The sequence below is a fragment of the Bos mutus genome, chromosome 16 (assembly GCF_027580195.1).
Source record: "Bos mutus isolate GX-2022 chromosome 16, NWIPB_WYAK_1.1, whole genome shotgun sequence".
NCBI lineage: Eukaryota > Metazoa > Chordata > Mammalia > Artiodactyla > Bovidae > Bos > Bos mutus.
Window position 1 is genome coordinate 58,913,682 of NC_091632.1, and position 19,047 is coordinate 58,932,728.

At 42.5% G+C, this 19,047-nt stretch overlaps 1 protein-coding gene across 3 annotated transcripts in view; it reads left to right on the forward strand.

Moving 5' to 3' along the window:
• Positions 1-19,047, forward strand: part of TP53BP2 (tumor protein p53 binding protein 2) — a 67,738-nt gene that overhangs the window by 13,653 nt on the left and 35,038 nt on the right. For 2 of the 3 annotated variants that reach the window (XM_070385456.1, XM_005903726.3), the window contains exon 2: positions 13,456-13,603. In XM_070385456.1, the coding sequence (XP_070241557.1) occupies positions 13,456-13,603 (148 nt within the window). Of the gene's footprint in view, positions 1-9,540; positions 9,685-13,455; positions 13,604-19,047 lie in introns of all 3 variants that reach the window. The other variant, XM_070385454.1, reaches the window with a different exon arrangement.

Below are 19,047 nucleotides of genomic sequence, written 5' to 3' on the forward strand. Positions count from 1 at the left end.
GTTGAGAATTGTGGAATCTTAACCACTGAACCGACAGGGAAGTCCCTGATTTTTCTTTAAATAACTCACATGTCTGATAGAAACTGACGGGCTGATGTTTAAAGTATTCCATGAGCAAAATGCAGTACATTTAGTGAATACATGCCATACTTAGTGTAGAAGTGGGTTTAAATATCATTGATCTTTAATGGAACATTAGTAGATGTGACCCATGGTAATTGATGAAGATTTTATAAAGCAGTGTAATGGCCTCAGGAGTAAACTCTGGGCAGGAGAGATGGCGCATAATAAGCCTCTGTCAGCAGTGATCGCCGATAGCGGTAGCAAGGTTGGACGGATCATCAGGGAGGCTGGGGAGTGTCTGAGGGAAAGGACTCAAAGACTCAGTGTCCCCGCTGCTCCTGAGGGAGACGTCACGGAGACCTCTGTCGGGATGCCCACTGAACTACTGGGGAGGGGTGGCAGGGTTGTCCAGACTGGGGTGGCTGGGCAGCACACCCCCTGCAGAAGGAGGGCAGCCCAGCCCGCCCTTGGGACGGAGCAAGTCCAAGTCAGGGAGCCAAGCAAGCCGCCCTGTGTTCTTGGTTCGTGGCCCCTGGAGCAGAGTTACCACAGGAGCAGACAGCGAGGTCTCTGAGGAGCAGGAGGCTGAAAATGCTGGAAGATTGGAATGATCTGCGTCTCATTTCTGACCCCTTTCTCGGGTTGGAAGCCAGAGTTGGGCTGAATGGCTCTGTATGTTTGAGAGACTGAAAGAAGCTTTGGTTGTTGCTGTTTCTTAATCCCTTTCTATGTATCTTACTGTTAAGAGAGGTGTTTTTCTTGACCAGGTTATAGGAAGTCTAGTAGCAGCATCCTCTTCTAGAAGGTAGTCTGGGGTCTTCCTTCCTTCATTTCATTTCTGTCTCCATAGGGGAATTATTAAATACAAAAATCATCTTGACTTTTCTCTACTCTCTACTACCATTATTATCTGATTGCCTCTATGGTGAGTTTCCTGTGAGTTGTAAGATTGGGGAGGATTTATGTCACTCTTTTTATAGATTGTTCATTTTCCTCTAAAGGACAAATTTTCTCATATATGAATATATATATATATATTTTCTTAGGTAAACCTAAGTGATTTGGGATTTTATAAATCAAAACTCTGGTGCTTTTATTGCAAAGCTTAAATTCCTTTCTATGACAGGGAACATCCTAAACTCTTAGTTCTATTTTTCTTTCTGTTAAACTTCACATGGTTTTTCAGTCAAAGGAATAAATTTAGCCTCTGACACAAAGTAAATTTCTTGTAAATGCCCTGGTCAGTTTTTTTTTTTTTTTTCAATTTCCTTTTGGAAAAGTCTTCCAAATTTTAATCTGAAATAATTCCTCTTTGAAATGAGTCATCCTTGTATTAATAGCATAACTTTATAGTTACAGTGCATACATGTCCTGTTAAAATGGAACTCTTAAAAATAAATCTTTGATCTCTTCTTTTTTAATGAAAATTGTCTCTGACTTTGGATTTTTGGAAGGGCAAGCCTTCTTCACGCATGACTTGGGCATGAATTACTGTGCAGCGCGTGTGGGGAGGCCTGGTGCAACTTAATGTAATGGTGTTTGGTCTTTCCCTGAATCTTTCTCTTCAGATTGATCACTTTAAGAATCAAATCTTATTTGCTGTTTTTAGGGAAATATTTTCACATTATCACAGTTTGTATTGTGTTATGTATACTTTTAAATTGTACATTATTATAAAACTATATTAACATTGATATTTAAACAAATTTAAAGTGACATCTATACCTGATCTCTGGAGAAGGAAATAGCAACCCACTCCAGTGTTCTCGCCTGGAGAATCCCAGGGATGGCGGAGCCTGGTGGGCTGCCATCTATGGGGTCGCACGGAGTCGGACACGACTGAAGCGACTTAGCAGCAGCAGCAGCAGCATACCCGATCTCATAATACCAGAGTTCTCTTACGTATTCTGTACAAGACAGTTCCTGTGTCTGTATGTTTAATTTTTTATATTTTGGCTGCGCCATGCAGCAGGTGGGATTTTAGTTCCCTAACCGGACATCAAATCTGCACCCCCTGCAGTGGAAGTGGAGTCTTAACCCCTGAACCACCAGGGAAGTCCTGTCCATATGTTTTAAATGGTTAAAATCTACAACTTAATATTTCTATTTTGTAACCTTATCTTGCCATTTTCTAACACTGTACTTACAGTAGTTGGTACCTGGGTCATAGTCCCTCCAGCAGCTACCCTTCCATGGTTAACTTATTGGATGTTAGTTTCCTATCTTACTGTTCATAGCTCCAACACCACAGTGAAAAATCTTCAGCCATTTACAGGTTTTCTTCATTTCAGTTATTTCTGTAAGGGTAATTCATGGGGTATACGTAAATTTACGGGTTTTGATAACATGATACACTTTACTTTCCAAGTGGGATTTTAAACAATTTTTAGTACCATCATTATATCTTTGAATGAATCAGTCTCATCTCTGTTGGATCTTACGTTTTAATCACTAATTTAATAGTTGTAAGTGATGACTCATTGTTTTAATTTACATTCATCCTTCCCACTCTGTGTTTTACCTTTCGTATTGCCCTCTGGTCTGTCCCTGAGAGCCTCTGCTCCTAAGTATATATTAGATTTGATGCTTACTATTTTTTAAAAACATGAAGTTCTTGATGTGCAAGTTGGGAAGAAGTGAGCAGTTCATGTCTCTGTTAATGGGAAGGGCTGACCTGGTATCAGGGGAAGAAAAGCCATCTCTTCTGTTCTGTCCAAGCTAGACTCTGAGCATTTTCAGATACCCCAGCAATTTATCGTCCTCACAGCTGCAGGTTCAGCTGTGAAAGCTGATGTGTTGTTTTGATCTGATTATTGCTGTGCTTGTGATGAAAATAACTTACGTCACAAGTTCCCAGGAACACATTTGTGAGTCAATGAAAATAACCAAGTTTCTCACAGTAGCCTCCCATGCGATTTGACGCCAGGAAACTCCATTCTCCTTTCTTCCTTACGGGAAAGGAGCTAAGGGAGTCATCTTTGTTTTCTTGAGAATATGGTGTTTTCAGAAATCTAAAGAGTCAGGAAAAGATGGCATTTTTAGAAGTAAGGTTACTATAGATTATTATTTTTCTTTTTTATTATTTCCTTATGTATGCATAAGCCATTTCAGTTGTGTTCAACTCTTTGTGACCCTGTGGACTGTAGCCGGCCAGGCTCCTCTGTCCATGGGATTCTCCAGGCAAGAATACTGGAGTGGTTGCCATTTCCGGCTCCAGGGGATGTTCCCTACCCAGGGATCCAACCCACCTCTCTTCTGTCTCCTCCATTGATAGGCAGGTTCTTTAGCCCTGGCGTCACCTGGGAAACCCAGAATTTCTTTCTTTATGCTTGCCATTAGTTTATGCCTGTTTGCTGAAACCTCAGTCTGCCTCAGATCACATTCATCTTTCTCCTTTCTGAATTTTCATTTTACTTACAGCCCCACTCACGTAATTTGGTACTAAGTTGTTCTTAATTTGGTATTAAGTTTTTTTATGAGTAAATTTTATTTCCCTTAAGAGATTCTTGTATCTGTCACATAGTAAGCATGTAGTGGGCATTTAAGATTGTGATATAATTCATATACCATAAAATTCACCCTATGAAGTATGTAATTCAGTATTTTTTTTGTTTTGTTTTTAGTATGTTCACAGTGTTAACCACTGGTAATTCCAGAACATTTTCATCACCTTAGAGAAAAACATCCTCTAGGGTTACACGCTATTCCCCCTCCCCTCAACCCCTGGTAAACACTAATCTACTTTTAGTCTCTATGGATTTGAATATTGTGGTGTTTCTTTTTGTGCCTGACTTCTGTCACTTAGTATAGTGTTCTCAGAGTTCATCTATGTGTAGTATGCATCAGTACCTCATTGCTTTTATGGCTGAATAATATTTCATTCTAATGCAGTGGATGTTTAAGATGTGTTTCTTGTGTGTGTGTGTGTGTGTGTGTGTGTGTGTGTGTGTATTTGCAGGCTCATAAGTGCGGCACACGGGCTTAGTTGCCTCACAGCACGGGGTACCTTAGTTCCCTGACGAGGGATCAAACCTGTGTCCCCTGCACTGGAAGGTGGATTCTTAACCACTGGACCACCAGAGAAGTTCCAGGATATATTTCTTGATTGTTAGGTTTTAGTCCCTGGCTAAAGTTGAGGCAGTATGGTGACCCTAGAAAACAACATTGTCAGACAGATATTTGCCATATATATCACATAGCAAGGACCAGGTAATAAGAATGTTTGCCTTATTAATTTAATTATTGATTCTTTATCAGTTTTATTATCCAAGTGATGTTTAATCATTCTAGAAAGTTTAAGCATAGATAAGTCCCCCCAAATTCATTTCATAATTTTACTGCCAAACATTCCTACTGTTAATTTGGTGAGGTCTTTTTTTGTTTGTACTACATGTCTGTGTACACGTATTATATTTTCCATTTGTATAGTGGGATATGGTGAATACTGTTTTGTAACAAAACAGTACATACCTGACCATTCTTGAAAGTTTCGCTTTTTGTGCTTTTTCCTTCTGAAATGTTTTGGTATTAGATGCTGAAAAGTTCTCTAAGATTTAGCCATTTTATTTTTTATCATTAAAGATCATGAATTTTTGGCCAAAATTATTGTTTTCAGAAGGACTTAGTTGATAGAGTAGGTTAAAATTTTTTTCTTTAGTAAGGTTTCAACATGCTGATAAAACTGCCTCATCAAAATGAAATAAAAACAGCTTCATCTTTTTATTTTTTAGGGAATTAAGTTACACTTCAAAGAGCGATGTTTTGTAGCACAGTCCACTTATGAAACAAAGATAAAAAGAAAGTACAGTATAAAAAGCCCATGTGCCTACTTTTCTCAGGTTAGCATGATAGGTTAGTTTAACTAGCCTTTTCTTTTGATTTGGCTCGCTTTTCTATATATTTAAGAAATATATATATACTTTCCCAGTATGGTTTATCCCAGGAAATTGGATATAGTTATCTGTGCTGTAAGGAGGACCTTGCTGTCCATCCCTTCTAAGCATGATAGTTTGCATCTGCTGCTGCTTCTGCTGCTAAGTCGCTTCAGTCGTGTCCGACTCTGTGCGACCCCATAGACGGCAGCCCACCAGACTCCCCCGTCCCTGGGATTCTCCGGGCAAGACCACTGGAGTGGGTTGCCATTTCATTCTCCAATGCATGAAGGTGAAAAGTGAAAGTGAAGTCGTTCAGTCGTGTCCGACTCCTAGCAACCCCATGGACTGCAGCCTACCAGGCTCCTCCGTCCATGGGATTTTCCAGGCAAGAGTACTGGAGCGGGGTGCCATTGCCTTCAAGTTTGCATCTACTTGACCCTGAACTCCCAGTCCATCTCTCTCCTCCCACCCGACTTAGCAACAACATCTTTTTATGTTATTGTTTTTCCTCTTCCAAATAAAGAAGAGAAAAGATATTCATTGAGAAAATGCCTGATTTACTTCCTCTGTAAAATTTGGAACAACTATGAATTATCACAGTAAAGCCTATAATTGTGGGCAGATTATAATGATTTTAAATTATAAGTGATATATAAATGCAAGGGGACATACTTAATGTCTATAAATTTAAGATGGGTGAAATGAGTTTAAACTATTTATTTCAAGTGACGTGATGCCTTTTTGTTCTAATGGAAATTTTCTAGGGGGAAATGTGGCATTTATAGGTCTCAGGGCCACCAGGCGCAACTGGTGCTGGTGGGTGGCCCTCTCTCCCACCCCTTCTCTGGGATTGTCAGGAAGACACCTGCCCTCGGCTGCACATCAGCTGTCACACAGTCACGGCTCAAAGCCACCTCTTCCCAGCTGTATTGTTGTCACTGTGCTGTGGTGTCCCATTAAGAAATTGTCAAACTTGATAAACTATCTTTGTAACCTAAAAAGTAAGATAATCACTACAGCAAAGAAAGTCAGTGCACATGGGACTGTGCTGGTTTGGCCAAGCTGAGCATGAAGCATTTGCGGGTTCTCCAGACATAGATTGCCACTGGGCAGTGAGTACTGGCCTAGGAATAGAGACTAGAGATACAGAGTCAGCATCATCAGCAGCATTCCCCTCTTGACTGAATCAGTCCATCCATTAAAATGCTCTGTAAAAACTCCATGTTGAAATAAAGAAGAAACAAAGCACCGCTTTTACTCTGTCTTCTTCCATCTGTGGCTCCATATTCTCCACCTTCCTTTTTTTTTGACCGCACCATGCAGTTATATGGGATCTTAGTTCCCCAACCAGGGATCGACGTGCCCCCTACATTGAAAGTGCTGAGTTTCAACCACTGGCCTGCCAGGGAGTCGCTGTTTTCTCCATCTTTCTGTTCTGAGTCTCTGCATCCTTCCCTTGGGCTCTTAGCCTGTCTCAAACAGGCCTTCGACCTCGTTCCTCAGACAGCACTGGTCAAGGCATCCAGCAGCCTCCGTCTTGTCCAGCCTGGAGAACTGTCCTCATTCTCGTTTCTAAGATCGCTAAGCTTTATTTGACTTAGTTGAGACACTGCTTTGCATGGTCTCTGGTATTCCACACTCCTTTGTGTTTCTTTCCATTTTTTATGGTTGGATCTTTTCTAATCCTTTACTGGGTCCCTGTCCTCTATGGGACTTCTGGCCGAGGCCCCAGTCCTGTGGCCCCTTCCCTAATCTGTTCCTCCTTCCTCATAGTAAATGACAGCACTATTTACTCTGTTGCTTAGACACCAAATCTACGTTCATTCAATTTCTATGGTTGCATCCCACATTCTGTCCATTAGGCAAGTCTTGTTGACTCTGCCTTCAAAATATAATCCGGTCCAGCCATTTTTCACCACTTGCTGTTACCTGCAGTCTGTGCTACCATTATATCTCATTTTATGTGCTGCGTGTGTGCGTGCTAAGTCCCTCCAGTCGTGTCTGACTCTGTGACCCTATGGACTGTATCCCACCAGACTCCTCTGTCTGTGAGATTCTCCAGGCAAGAATACTGGAGTCAGTTGCCATACCCTCCTCCAGGGGATCTTCCTGACCCAGGGATCAAACCCATACCCTTATGTTTCCCACATTGGTAGATGGGTTCTTTACCGCTGAGCCATCAGTGAAGCCCCTTTATGTGCTACATTTCCTCTTAATTGGTCTTCCATGCCTGCCTCTCTGTGGTCTATTCATATAGTAGCCAGAGTAATGTTTAAAAAAATGACTTCAATACTCTTTTCAGAATCCTCCAGTGACTTATTTTTTAAAAAATTGAGATATGATTTACATACCACCATTTTGAAGTATCCAGTTCAGTGGATTTTAGTATGTTTACAAGGTGGTACAACCATCACCACTATTTCCAGAACATTCTCATCACCTCAAAAAGAAGCCTTGTACTTGTTAGCAGTCAGTCCCCCAGCCCCTGGCAACCACCAATCTAATCTTTTTTGTCTCTAATGATTTGCCTCCAATGGCCTCTTAGATTAAAATCCAGATTCCTTGCTCCAGCCTTTGGGTCTTTGAACAATGGTTTTTGGTTTGCAGTTTCCAGAGCCACAGTATCAGCATCTCAAGGGAGCTTCTTAGAAGTGCAGAATCTCTGTCCCCACCCCTGGTCTACTGAATCAGAATCTCTGAGGGTGGGGCCTTGCCATCTGTGATGAATAACCCTCTGTTTGCACCACAGCTTGAGGACTCAGTGGCTTCTATGCGTGATCTAGTCTCTTTGAGTTAATCTCCTATAATCCTTTCCTCTTGCTCACTCTGTCAGAGTGACCTTCCTCGTCCACAAATGTGACAAGCTTGATTCCTCCTCGGGGCCTTGACATTTGTTCTTCCCTCTGCTTGGGCTGTTCGTTTCCTGTACTTTGTGTTCTCTCATTCTGTTTAGATTGTGGCTCAGGAGCCCTCGCTCACCATAGAGGGGTTGAAGTCATTGAGTTTGAGGATGGAGTGGGGAAGCATCTTTTGCTTGCCTGTCTCCACCCTGCTTTGTGCCCCAGGAAGTTGACTTCTATAAAGGCATCAGTAGTCTCCCTTTCCATCCGACTTCTAGTTGGGTTTTTCCAGTGAGGAGGGGTAGCACGGATGACCTAAGAAGGAGGAAGCCAGGTTGGGGTATTTATTCCCCTGGGGTGGTTGTGTCCCTCTCCACACAGCGCTCTCTGTCTCTCGTTCTGTACCGTGTGCTGTAATGGCTACTTAATAAAGATTATGTCTGTATTAGAACTTAAACCATAAAATAGATAGCCTATAAATCTTGCATAAATGAACAAGATGTTGAAACAAAAGTAGGATGGCATAGCATGATACAAACTGAAGAGGAGAGGACACTAACTTCTGTCGGCGTGTGTAGCTGTGCTGAATACTGTCTGCTCTGCTTTCTGTCAATACCTGTGGGAAACTTACTGTGAAAATAAATCAGAGGTGAATCTGTCAAGTGCAGTAACAGCTGCGGTATTTATTCATTCCTAAACACACACTTACTGTGTGTTTGTTACAAACCAGGCACAGTTCAAGGTGCTAAGGATGCTGTATTGAACAGACAAAACCCTGGGCCTCATGGACCGTCTGTTCTAGCAGGGAAGACAGTAAAAGCAAGTGAAATAAATACAATACATGGTATGTTGGTCACTGTGCCAGGGAGAGAGAGAAAGTAGGGAAGTGCATGTGTGTGCATGTGCATATGTGGGTGCACGCATGCTGTGCAAGTTGAGGGTGGTGGTGGGGTTTTAGGCAGGATGACCAGGGAAAGCCTCCCGGGAAGGAAGTGGTTGTATCAAGACCCAGGGAAAGGAGCGGCAGGCCGTGCTGGCACACAGGGAAGAACATTTGTCGGGGAAGGTCATCAAGAAGACGTGACCTCAGGCTCGACCTGCAAGCTGACCCAGGCACTTGGAGGCTGTTCACCCACCTTCCTATCCTTGGAACATGCTGCCTGCTGTCCCAGGCTGACGCTGCCCAAGGACGCAGGCTGGAGACGGAGCCCAGGGGGACCCTCTCCATAAGCTTTTACCATGCTGCTGGGCAGGGGTCGGGGGAGCCACTCCAGTCTCCTGAGCAAGCTGCCTTGCTTCCGGAAAGGCCAGTTGCCAGTCTGGAGTGGGCTGCCTGCCTTCTGTCTCTCCTTGCCCTCCGCGCTTGGCGCCAGTTTCAGAGTCCACCCCAGAAGCTCTGAGGACGTTTCGAGCCAACAACATGGCAGTCAGAAACAGGATGCGCAGGCTCCAGGCGGTGGGAGGCAAGGAGGAGGATGCTGGTGGAACCGAGCTTGAAGGTCCGAAGGCCGTGAGGGCTGGAGAGGGGGTGCGGACAGGTGGTCCCAGATCAGCTCATCCAAACGAAACTCCTGCTTTTCTCTCATCCCCTGCCTGCTGCTACCATAATCTCAGAGTGAAGCAAGCCTGGTTTTCCTCCTGAATTTGCTATGAATTGTTTAGTTCACCGTCCCCCCCCCCCCCCATCCTCCCACATTTAGTCACCAGATCCAGTCTTTCTGTTGAATCTGTTCTTTCCCCCTCTGTCCATTGCCTTCATTCAGGTCCTCACTTCGCGACTGAATTGCTACCTTCCAGGTTGTGGACTGTTGTGAAGAAGTTGGCTCTTACAAACACCCAAACTACATGGCAGCTCTCAGGAACTTAGGACTCTTATTTTGAAGACCAGGAGGCTGGGATTCAGAGAGGTGACATTACTTCCCTAATAATGATTAACAAGTCTGGGGTAAGAACCCAGATCTCCCACCTGGGCGTCAGGAGCAGCTCACATTGCCGGCCTGGCCTTGGAGCACTCAGCCCAGAACAGTCACTCCAGAGCTGTCTTCAGGCATGCCTGAATGAAGTCCACTCACCACTCGCACCAGTGTTAATCCTGTGGGATTTTGGGGGAAAAGTGCAGTGATCTTAGAACACATTTCTCATCCTTTGTATCTATAATTTGTACTTTTAAATAAATGAAGCTGTTGTCTTCTAAAAAGTAAAACACCAGATCTCTATACAAGTTTGGTTGTGTGCTTAGTCGCTCAGTCGTGACCAACTCTTTGCGACCCCATGGACTGTAGCCCACCAGGCTCTTCTCTGTCCATGGGGATTCCCCAGGCAAGAATACTGGAGTGGACTGCCTTGCCCTCCTCCTGGGGATTTTTACCAGGGTTCAATAGAGCATTTCCTAATACTCTTCTGCTATAAGGAACAGCTGAAAGAGTAGAGGATGGGTGGAGAACAGAATTGTACGCTCATCCTCTCATTTTAGTAGCCAGTATAAAGACTCTTTATAAAAGACTCTTGCTTCATTTATAGAGAAAGTAATATCTGCTCTGCTTATCTGAGAGTTGATGTAAGTTTCTGAGATAATGTGTGTGAAAGGACTCTTTAAGATGAGGTTTACGAGGTAAGGCACTTTTATCTTGGGAAATAACCTCTTATTTGTTGATACAGTGTGTGTTTTGTATATAGGGGTACTCAGTCGCTCAGTTGTGTCCGACTCTGTGACCCTTTGGACAGTAGCCCACTAGGTTCATGGGGTTTTCCAGGCAAGAATATTGGAGTGGATTGCCATTTTCTCCTCCAGGGGATCTTCCTGACCCAGGGATCAAACTCTCATCTCCTGTGTCTTCTGCATTGAAGGCAGATTCTTTACCTGCTGAGTCATTGGGAAAACCTGTTTTGTGTATATACAGTATATTAAATATTTCTATAATTTGATAAATGCCTCTTAGTCTCATATTTACAATGAAAACGGTTCCTATGTTTGAAGTGTTAAACTTCAGAGAAAGTTCTGATGTGGGTAGGGAGTATGGAGGAGGAGTACTCTTTAATACTAAAGTGTAAATTATTTACACTGGTTACATGTGCTGTATATGTATCCAGAGTCGCACCGGGGTGGAAACCTATGTTCATTTTGTGTAACAGTTTTAAAGTGCTGCCTTGTTGGCTGAGCTGAGGCCTGGAACTATGTATCTTTATGTAGCACAGTTTATCAGAATGTGAAGAACCTGATACAGTTAGCTTGAAGGCTTCTGAGCTCATGCTGACAAATTTTGCAGCTTTGTTTTCATATGTTTTATTTTTTTGATAGCATCCGCTTTAAAATTTGTTTCTGAGTTGCCTTCTAGCTGTAATGGGTTCCTGTCTATGTTTTCCAGTTTGGGGGGTTCCTTTCTGTGTTAGATGTGTTTCTGTGAATGAAGAGCTTCAGTTGCAGGAAGTGGAGACTTGGCTTACTTTGGAAAAGCATAGTTTTACTGCAGGGAGGAGCAGGGAAGCCCCGTGGGCAGAGCCCACGGACCCAGGGGGCCTCCTTCTCTCGTGCATTTTCTTCTCCCCTTACTCAAACCAGATCCTTGAGGCGGCCAGTCTGCTGTTTCAGCCAGTTTCCATCATCATCCCTGGTCAGATGCTGCCGCTCTCCTGCTGTCCCCTCCCCTCCCCCACGCCCCCCAAAAAGAAGAGCCTAATGCAACTCTCACTTCTGGGGTAGTGGGAGAGAGGTTTATGCTGGGTGAGACGCCATGTGACTGAGGGCACTGTGGCTCGTATGTGTCATTGTGACCACAGTGCAGATCCTACTCATTCTGCCTTTAAAAGAAAAAAAAAATTATTTGTTTGGCTGCTCCAGTTCTTAGGTGCAGCGAAGGGGATCTCCATCTTGTTTTTGGCATGTGAGATCTCTGGTTGTGGCGTGTGGACTCTTATTTGCAGTGTGTAGGATCTAGTTCCCTGACCAGTGATTGAACCCAGGACTCCTCCTTCGAGAGCTTGGAATGTTAGCCACTAGACCACCAGGGAAATCCCCTTCTGTTTTGTTATAGCCTTAAAACCCAAACTCCTGCAGTGTTTGGCTTGGTCTCATTAATTCTTTTTACAGAATGTATACTGGTCCATCAAGTTCATGTTTCAAAGCCATTGCATTTTCTTTCTCTAATAAGAATTATTTTCACAGAATATAAAGCTCACAGTGGAATTACACTTTCAAATTGTCTGGGTTTTGTTTACTTGTTTTAATCCCGATACACATTAATCTGCCCAGAGTAAGTCCTCACTGAATGAATGAGCTAATGGGTTTGCAGACTTGAGTTGTCATCAACAATTTATTTGCTCAGTTTTCTTCAGTGCTAGGAATTAACAATGGTTGTTTTTTGTTTGGTTGATTTTTTTTTGTTTTGTTACTTGATAGGTGTGAACACTTGAATTCTTTAGCGAAGTGAAGTGAAGTTGCTCAGTCGTATCCGACTCTTTGTGACCCCATGGACTGTAGCCTACTACGCTCTTCCGTCCATGGGATTTTCCAGGCAAGAGTACTGGAGTGGGTTGCCATTTCCTTCTCCAGAGGATCCTCCTGACCCAGGGATCGAACCCAGGTCTCCCGTACTGTAGGCAGATGCAGTGTTTTTAAGATACAGTATCTGTTTTTACCGGGAGGAAGACTGAGTTTTAGATCTAAATCTTCTGGTCTGAGTGTTTATATACAAGGTCATCTCAGCTTTAGCACGACAGCCATTCATTTCTACTTACACCTTATTGATGAATACTTAAGCTTTTTAAAAATAATCGTATTTATTTATTTTTATTTTTGGCTGTGCTGGGTCTTTGTTGCTGCCTGGGCTTTTCTCTAGTTGCTGCCTGGGCTTTTCTCTAGTTGCTGTTTGGGGTGGCTTCTCTTGTGGAGCATGGGCTCTAAGGTGTATGGGCTTCAGTAGTTGTGGCCGGTGGGCTCTAGAGCACAGGCTTTATAGTTACACGTGGGGTTAGTTGCTCTGAGGCATGTAAGATCTTCCTGGATCTGGAATTGACCCGTGTCTCCTGTATTGACAGGCGGATTCTTTACCACTGAGCCATCACTGACTTATGCTTTAAAGTATGTATCTAATCTGATTAAAACATCTTAGATTTGAAAATATAATTGTTTGAACAGGTGATACATTGTACGTGGTATAAATATTAGATATCCCTCTGAATTCTGTCCCCTTTTCCCATCCCCACCCTCAGCAGCAACACGTTTTGTTTATGTATCCTTCCTGAAAGAGACTTTGCTCAGTTAAGCATGTGTTTGTGTGATCATCATCTCCTGATCATACTCACGGGGCTGATGGGAGAATCTCTTTGTAGTATGGGCCTGGCACATCATATACTAAGAACTACAGAAGTCTTGGTAAACAAATGACATAAATAAACTGTCAGAGGAAGATTTAACTTGACCTTTTGTGTGCACTGATCCATTTACTGTGCTCCAGGGATCCCCTAGGGTTCTTCAGGCGCAGCTGATGGAGGGAGGGCAGGGGCCATCAGCAAAGCTCCGGGTCCCTCTCCACCTTGGGCCTGGAGACAGCCAGATGGTCCTGTTGTGTATTTGCATTTCAGTTAAGACAGTCGGGGAAAGGAATCTAAAGTAAGCGAGAAGTGACCAGCGCCAGTGTAGGTGGTACTGATAACCCTTGTGTTTCTCCTTCTGTTTCCAGATGTTTCTTACTGTGTACCTCAGCAACAATGAGCAGCACTTCACAGAAGTCCCTGTCACTCCAGAAACCATCTGCAGAGACGTGGTGGACTTGTGCAAAGAACCTGGCGAGAGCGATTGCCACCTGGCTGAAGTGTGGTGTGGCTCTGGTACGTCTTCTTCAGCTGTGCCATCTTTATTATCAAAGTTTTAGAGAAGGCAGTGTGTGCCTCTCATGTTTATCCATGGAGAAACTGGAGAATAGGGTGTCTATCAGAGAGACAGTTTTATCTATTCAGTCCAGTTTTGTTGCCTCCTCCAAAGTCTTTTTTTTTTTTAATATTTATTTTGACTACGCTGGGTCCCAGTGCAACACGTGGGATCTTTAGTTGTGGCATTCCAGCGCTTGGTTGTGGCATGTGGGATCTAGCTCCCTGACCAAGGAAGCAATCTGGGCCCCCCGCCCTGTACTGGGAGCATGGAGTCACGGCCGTTGAACCGCCTGGGAAGTTCCTCCAAAGTCCTCTGCTGTTTTCTTTTTCCGCAGCACATCATAGACACTACAGTATTAAAGGTCAAAGGATAAGCAGCTGATACATGGGGTGGAAACTTCTGGAGGTGTTAGGGTAAAATGTACTGTGCTCAGAAGTGTTTTGGGTATGCTTAGGTGGTTTCACTTCATTAGAAATTTGAGGCATTCTGAGCTGTTCTGATTGTTTTGCCGTCTCTAAGTCTTTGGAGGTTTTTAGGGAGAGCTCTTCGGTATTGAGTTAATTATGGTGGCAGGAGGCAGTGGTGAAATCATAGTCATTATTTTAAGCCTTGAAATCGGTCCCTTACTTAGTTCTTTGGAGCCCTAAAATGGGACAGCCTGGTTTCTTTTTGGCCCTTCAGGAGTTTGTAGATGGAGGAGTAATGTTTCACGAGTTGTGCGCTATCCCTGTACAGCTTGGGTGAGCCTTTACTGTTTCCTTCTTCTCCCCTTTGGTGCAGTTTATCTCAGTGCAGGTTTCCCACTGTTCACTGCATTCACACCGTTCATGGGGGTGTGACTTCAGCTAACACCCTCTGCTTCCCAGGCAAGTCTTCTCAATCATCTTCGGATGATTTTCCTACAGCTGGGTGTTCAGGAAGACTTCCTTCACTCTCTCTGAGCTGCTTACTTCGCATAGGAACTAGATTAGACCATTTTCGTAAAGAAACCCTAGTGATCCTTTTTGTAAAAAAAAATTAAATTTATTTGACTGCGCCAGGTTTTGGGTGCACCATGTGGGCTCTTCCTTCGGTCTTCCTTTTGGCATGCAAGATCTTTTCGTTTTTTTCAGCATGTGGGATTTAGTTCCTGACTAGGGATCGGACCTGAGCCTCTAACATTGGTAGCATGGAGTCTTGGCCACTGGACCACCAGGAAAGTCCCTCTAAGTGATCCCTATTAAATGAAAATTTGATAGTTTGACTTTCTTGTTTTAACTTTTTTATTCTACTTAGGACAAAATCCAGAGTCTTGGTTTTAAATTGTGAGGTCTTTAGATTTGTGAGGTCTGGTACCATTTTCCTCCTTGCTCACCTTTTGCCGCGTTTTTATGTTCCTGGATAAATGAAGCTGTGTCCCACCTCAGAGCCTCTGGTGCCAGCTGCTCCTTCTGCACTCCCAGATTTTGTTGTTGCTGGTTGATTGCAACATTTGTTGCAATCCAAATGTTGCTGGTCATTTGGATTGCAGCTAACACGTTGGCTCTTCAGAGATGTTTCTCCTGAGCTTCCCACTAAAGCAGGCACGAGGTTCTCTATTATGTCATCCTGGTTTGATCCTGTGCATGAGACGTGTCTGTCTGGTTTTTGTGTGTGTGTTTATTAATCTGCTGCTTCTTTAATCCCTGTAGCCTCACACACACGCACGAGAATGTAAACTCCTTAAGAGTGGAGACCTGCTTGTCTCATTCTTTGCTGTGTCCTAGCTTAGAGGGAGTGCTCAGGAAATATTTACTGAAAGAATAAACGAGCTTCTAGCTGCTCTGGTGGCCTCCCTGCATTCTGCAAATAACTTGCCCAAAGTGAAGTGATTGAGACCATGCACTGTGCGCTTCCTCAGTCTCCTCCCCGCTGCTTACCTCAGGTTCCTCTGGATGTGTGCCTGCCCTTCTTTCTGACTTCCTTCCTTTGCCAAGGCTCACCCTCTCCCTTGAAACTCTTGATTCCACTGTTTCCCTTTCCTCTCTAGTATCTTGCTCACTTGAGTTCAGTAGCCCTTGCTATGTAATGAGGGTGTTTAAAGGATATTCTTTCTTCTAATTTTTTTAATTAAAAAAAAAAAAGACCACATGAATGGATTCTTTTTTGTAAGGCAAATAATATAGATGGAATGGAAACCTCTCCCACAAGCCCATCTTGTGTCGCTTGATGTATAATTGCTTATAATTTTAGCAGATAACTTTTCAGACTTTTCTCTGTACTGTAACTATAGAAATAGTTTTGTGTCATCTCTATTTTTTCTTTATGTAACAGTATCATACATCTTGCTATCTACAATTTATCATTTTACCTTACAGTATAGCTTGGAGGTCTTTTCTGATTAGCTTGTGTAAATCTACACCATCGTACCATTGTTTTTAATTATCATAATTTTCCGTAGTATGACCCACAAACTGCATTTCTTTATTCACTAACATTTCAATTAATTCTCTTATTTCTATAAATGTTGCAGTAGAAGGCCTTGTAGAAGCCTCTAGATCACGTGCAAGCATTTCTCTAGGGTAGATAACCAGGAATTGATTGCTTAAAGGTTCACACATTTTAAATTTGAATATATTTCACCAGATTTCCCTCAGCAAAGGCTGTAGAAATTCACACTTCTACCAGTTATTTCTAAAAGTATCCCTCATCAAAAAAAGATACTAATACAATGAATTCTTACTTTTGCTTAGCTGATGCTGAAGTTGATCATTTTTCATTTATCTACTGGCCACTTGGATTTCCATTAAAAAAAAAAGATTGTTTCGTTATAGTCTTTGCTCAAGTCTCTTTTGACTTTTGCCCTTTTCCTTCTTGATTTGTAGATGTTATAGAAAAACACAACTCTTCTAGAACTCAGGCCTAGTTGTGTGTTGTTTTAAAAAGTCTTTTCTGTATGTTAAGGCTGTAAACAAAGTCTCCTGTTGTTTGGTACCATTAAATTTAAAATTTTTTTCCCTACCCTCCCCACCCTTCCCTTCTTCTTTGTCATTAATTTTTCTGACTAGTGTGAATTAGAGATCTAATATGTTCCCCCCCCCAGGTGGATAGTGAATTTTTTTAAGTGTCTTATTGAAGACACTTGGTTTCTTCCTTACTGATGTGAAACTTCACTTCATAGTCTTGTTATATCTCATAGGAAGTATGTTTCTATAAGCTTCAGCCAGTTACTTTTATTTTTTTCTTCTATTTATGATAGGATCAAATAGTTTTCTTAAATTTTATTTTTCTTAGTTTTTAAATTATGAAAATATGATAACTCATTTACAGAGACTTGGAAAATACAGAACAAAGTTACATATAGTTCCACTATATATTGCAATCATTTTTTTAAATAAGTAAATTAAAGTTTTTAGTTGGAGTTTCAATATCAAACTCTCAAAAATTAGTAAAATGAATATACAGAGAAGTAGAAGGATATAGTAGGCCTGAAAAATACTATGAACCAATTCGAGATAATTAAGATTTATACAGTTTTTACACAGCAGTAACATACTCTTAAGTTCCCATAAACTAGGAGACACTAGAATATATCCAGTGACATGAGACCAGATGCAAAAATTTGATGAGGACCAAATAGTTTTAATTTACTCTAGTTTTATAATAGATTACTACTACTACTACTACTACTACTACTACTACTACTACTACTAAGTCGCTTCAGTCGTGTCCGACTCTGTGCGACCCCATAGACGGCAGCCCACCAGGCTCCCCCATCCCTGGGATTCTCCAGGCAAGAACACTGGGGTGGGTTGCCATTTCCTTCTCCAATGCAGAAAAGTGAAAGTGAAGTCGCTCAATCATGTCCGACTCTTCGTGACCCCATGGAATGCAGCCCACCAGGCTCCTCCGTCCATGGGATTTTCCAGGCAAGAGTACTGGAGTGGGTTGCCATTTCCTGTAAAGGCAACTGCTTATTTCATTGTGCTCCTGTACTATTCTTGTGTATTTTCTTTTTCAGATATGTTTTAGAATTACCTTGAAATGTTCCATGAAAAGTTCTTTGGGGATTTTGATTGGTTGCAGGGAATTCATAAGTAATTTGAGGGTTGTTTGTATGATGTGATTAAGAGCAAGGTCGTGGGTGTCAACATCTTGTCTCTTTCATTTACTAGCTTTATAATGTCAGACAAGATACTTAATCTCTATAATCCTCAGTGTTTTTCCTACAGAATTGGGATAATAAATGAATCTATTGCACAGGATTGTGTGAAAATCCTAGGCGCTGACATTTGAAGGGGGCTTAGCATAGCCCCTGGCACATTTAGTGTTCACACTCAGCAAGTAATAGCTGTTACGTTTTCAGCTTTTTTTTTTTTTTTGCTATAACTTGTCCAAGGTGTCCCATTTTAAAAATAGTAACTATGTTACTTCCACTTTGTTTGCTTTTCAAGTTTCCCATTTCCTTTAACTGTCTTTTAAAATAAGTAGCTTTTGGGACTTCTCTGGTGGTCCAGTGGTTAGGACTGCTTCCAACGCAGGGGACACAGGTTCGATCTCTGTGCAGGGAGCTGAGACCCCACATGCTGTGTGGTCAAAAAGTAAAATTTTAAAAAACGATAGCTTTTACTTGCCATCTCCATTTCCTTACTCCCCTCTGGTTTATTTGCTGAGAGAACATATCTTGGATTCTTGTTGTTTGCTAGGAGCTGTGCTTGATTGTAAAGAAGAGAGAGATGAACGTGTGCTGTCAAAGTAAAAACAGGAATCAGCAGACATTTCTCTCATACAGAGTGATGACTTCAGGAATAGATGGAGGTGCTCCATCTGCAGAAGGAGAAGAGGGTACTGGGGACAGTTCTCAGTGCTGGGAATGGCTTGTTCAGAGTCACATAGGCATGGACGCCAGGACGAGGGATGGATGTCGTTGGAGCATGGGTTAAATGGGCAGCTTTGAGAACCTTTGAAGTGTATTTCCGCTTGTGCTGGCCTAAGCTTGATATATATATGCATGATGTCACTGTAGGCCATTAGGACCTTAGCTTCTAGACCTAGAAGGTCCACGCTCAACATGGACTGGAAGTCATTTCTTTTGAAATAAAGTGTATGTGTATGTGTGTGTGTGAGATTTTTGTTTTTGTGAGGAGGTAGAGGGTCTGCATGGACTGGAAGTCACTTCATTTCTTTTGGAATAAAGTGTGTGTGTGTGTGTGTGTGTGTGTGTGTGTGAGATTTTTGTTTTTGTGAGAAGGTGGAGGGTCTACATGGACTGGAAGTCACTTCTTTTGGAATAAAGTGTGTGTGTGTGTGTGTGTGTGTGTGTGTGTGTGCAAGATTTTGTTTTTGTGAGAAGGTGGAGGGTCTACAGGGACTGGAAGTCACTTCATTTCTTTTGAAATAAAGTGAGTGTGTGTGAGATTTTTGTTTTTGTGAGAAGGTGGAG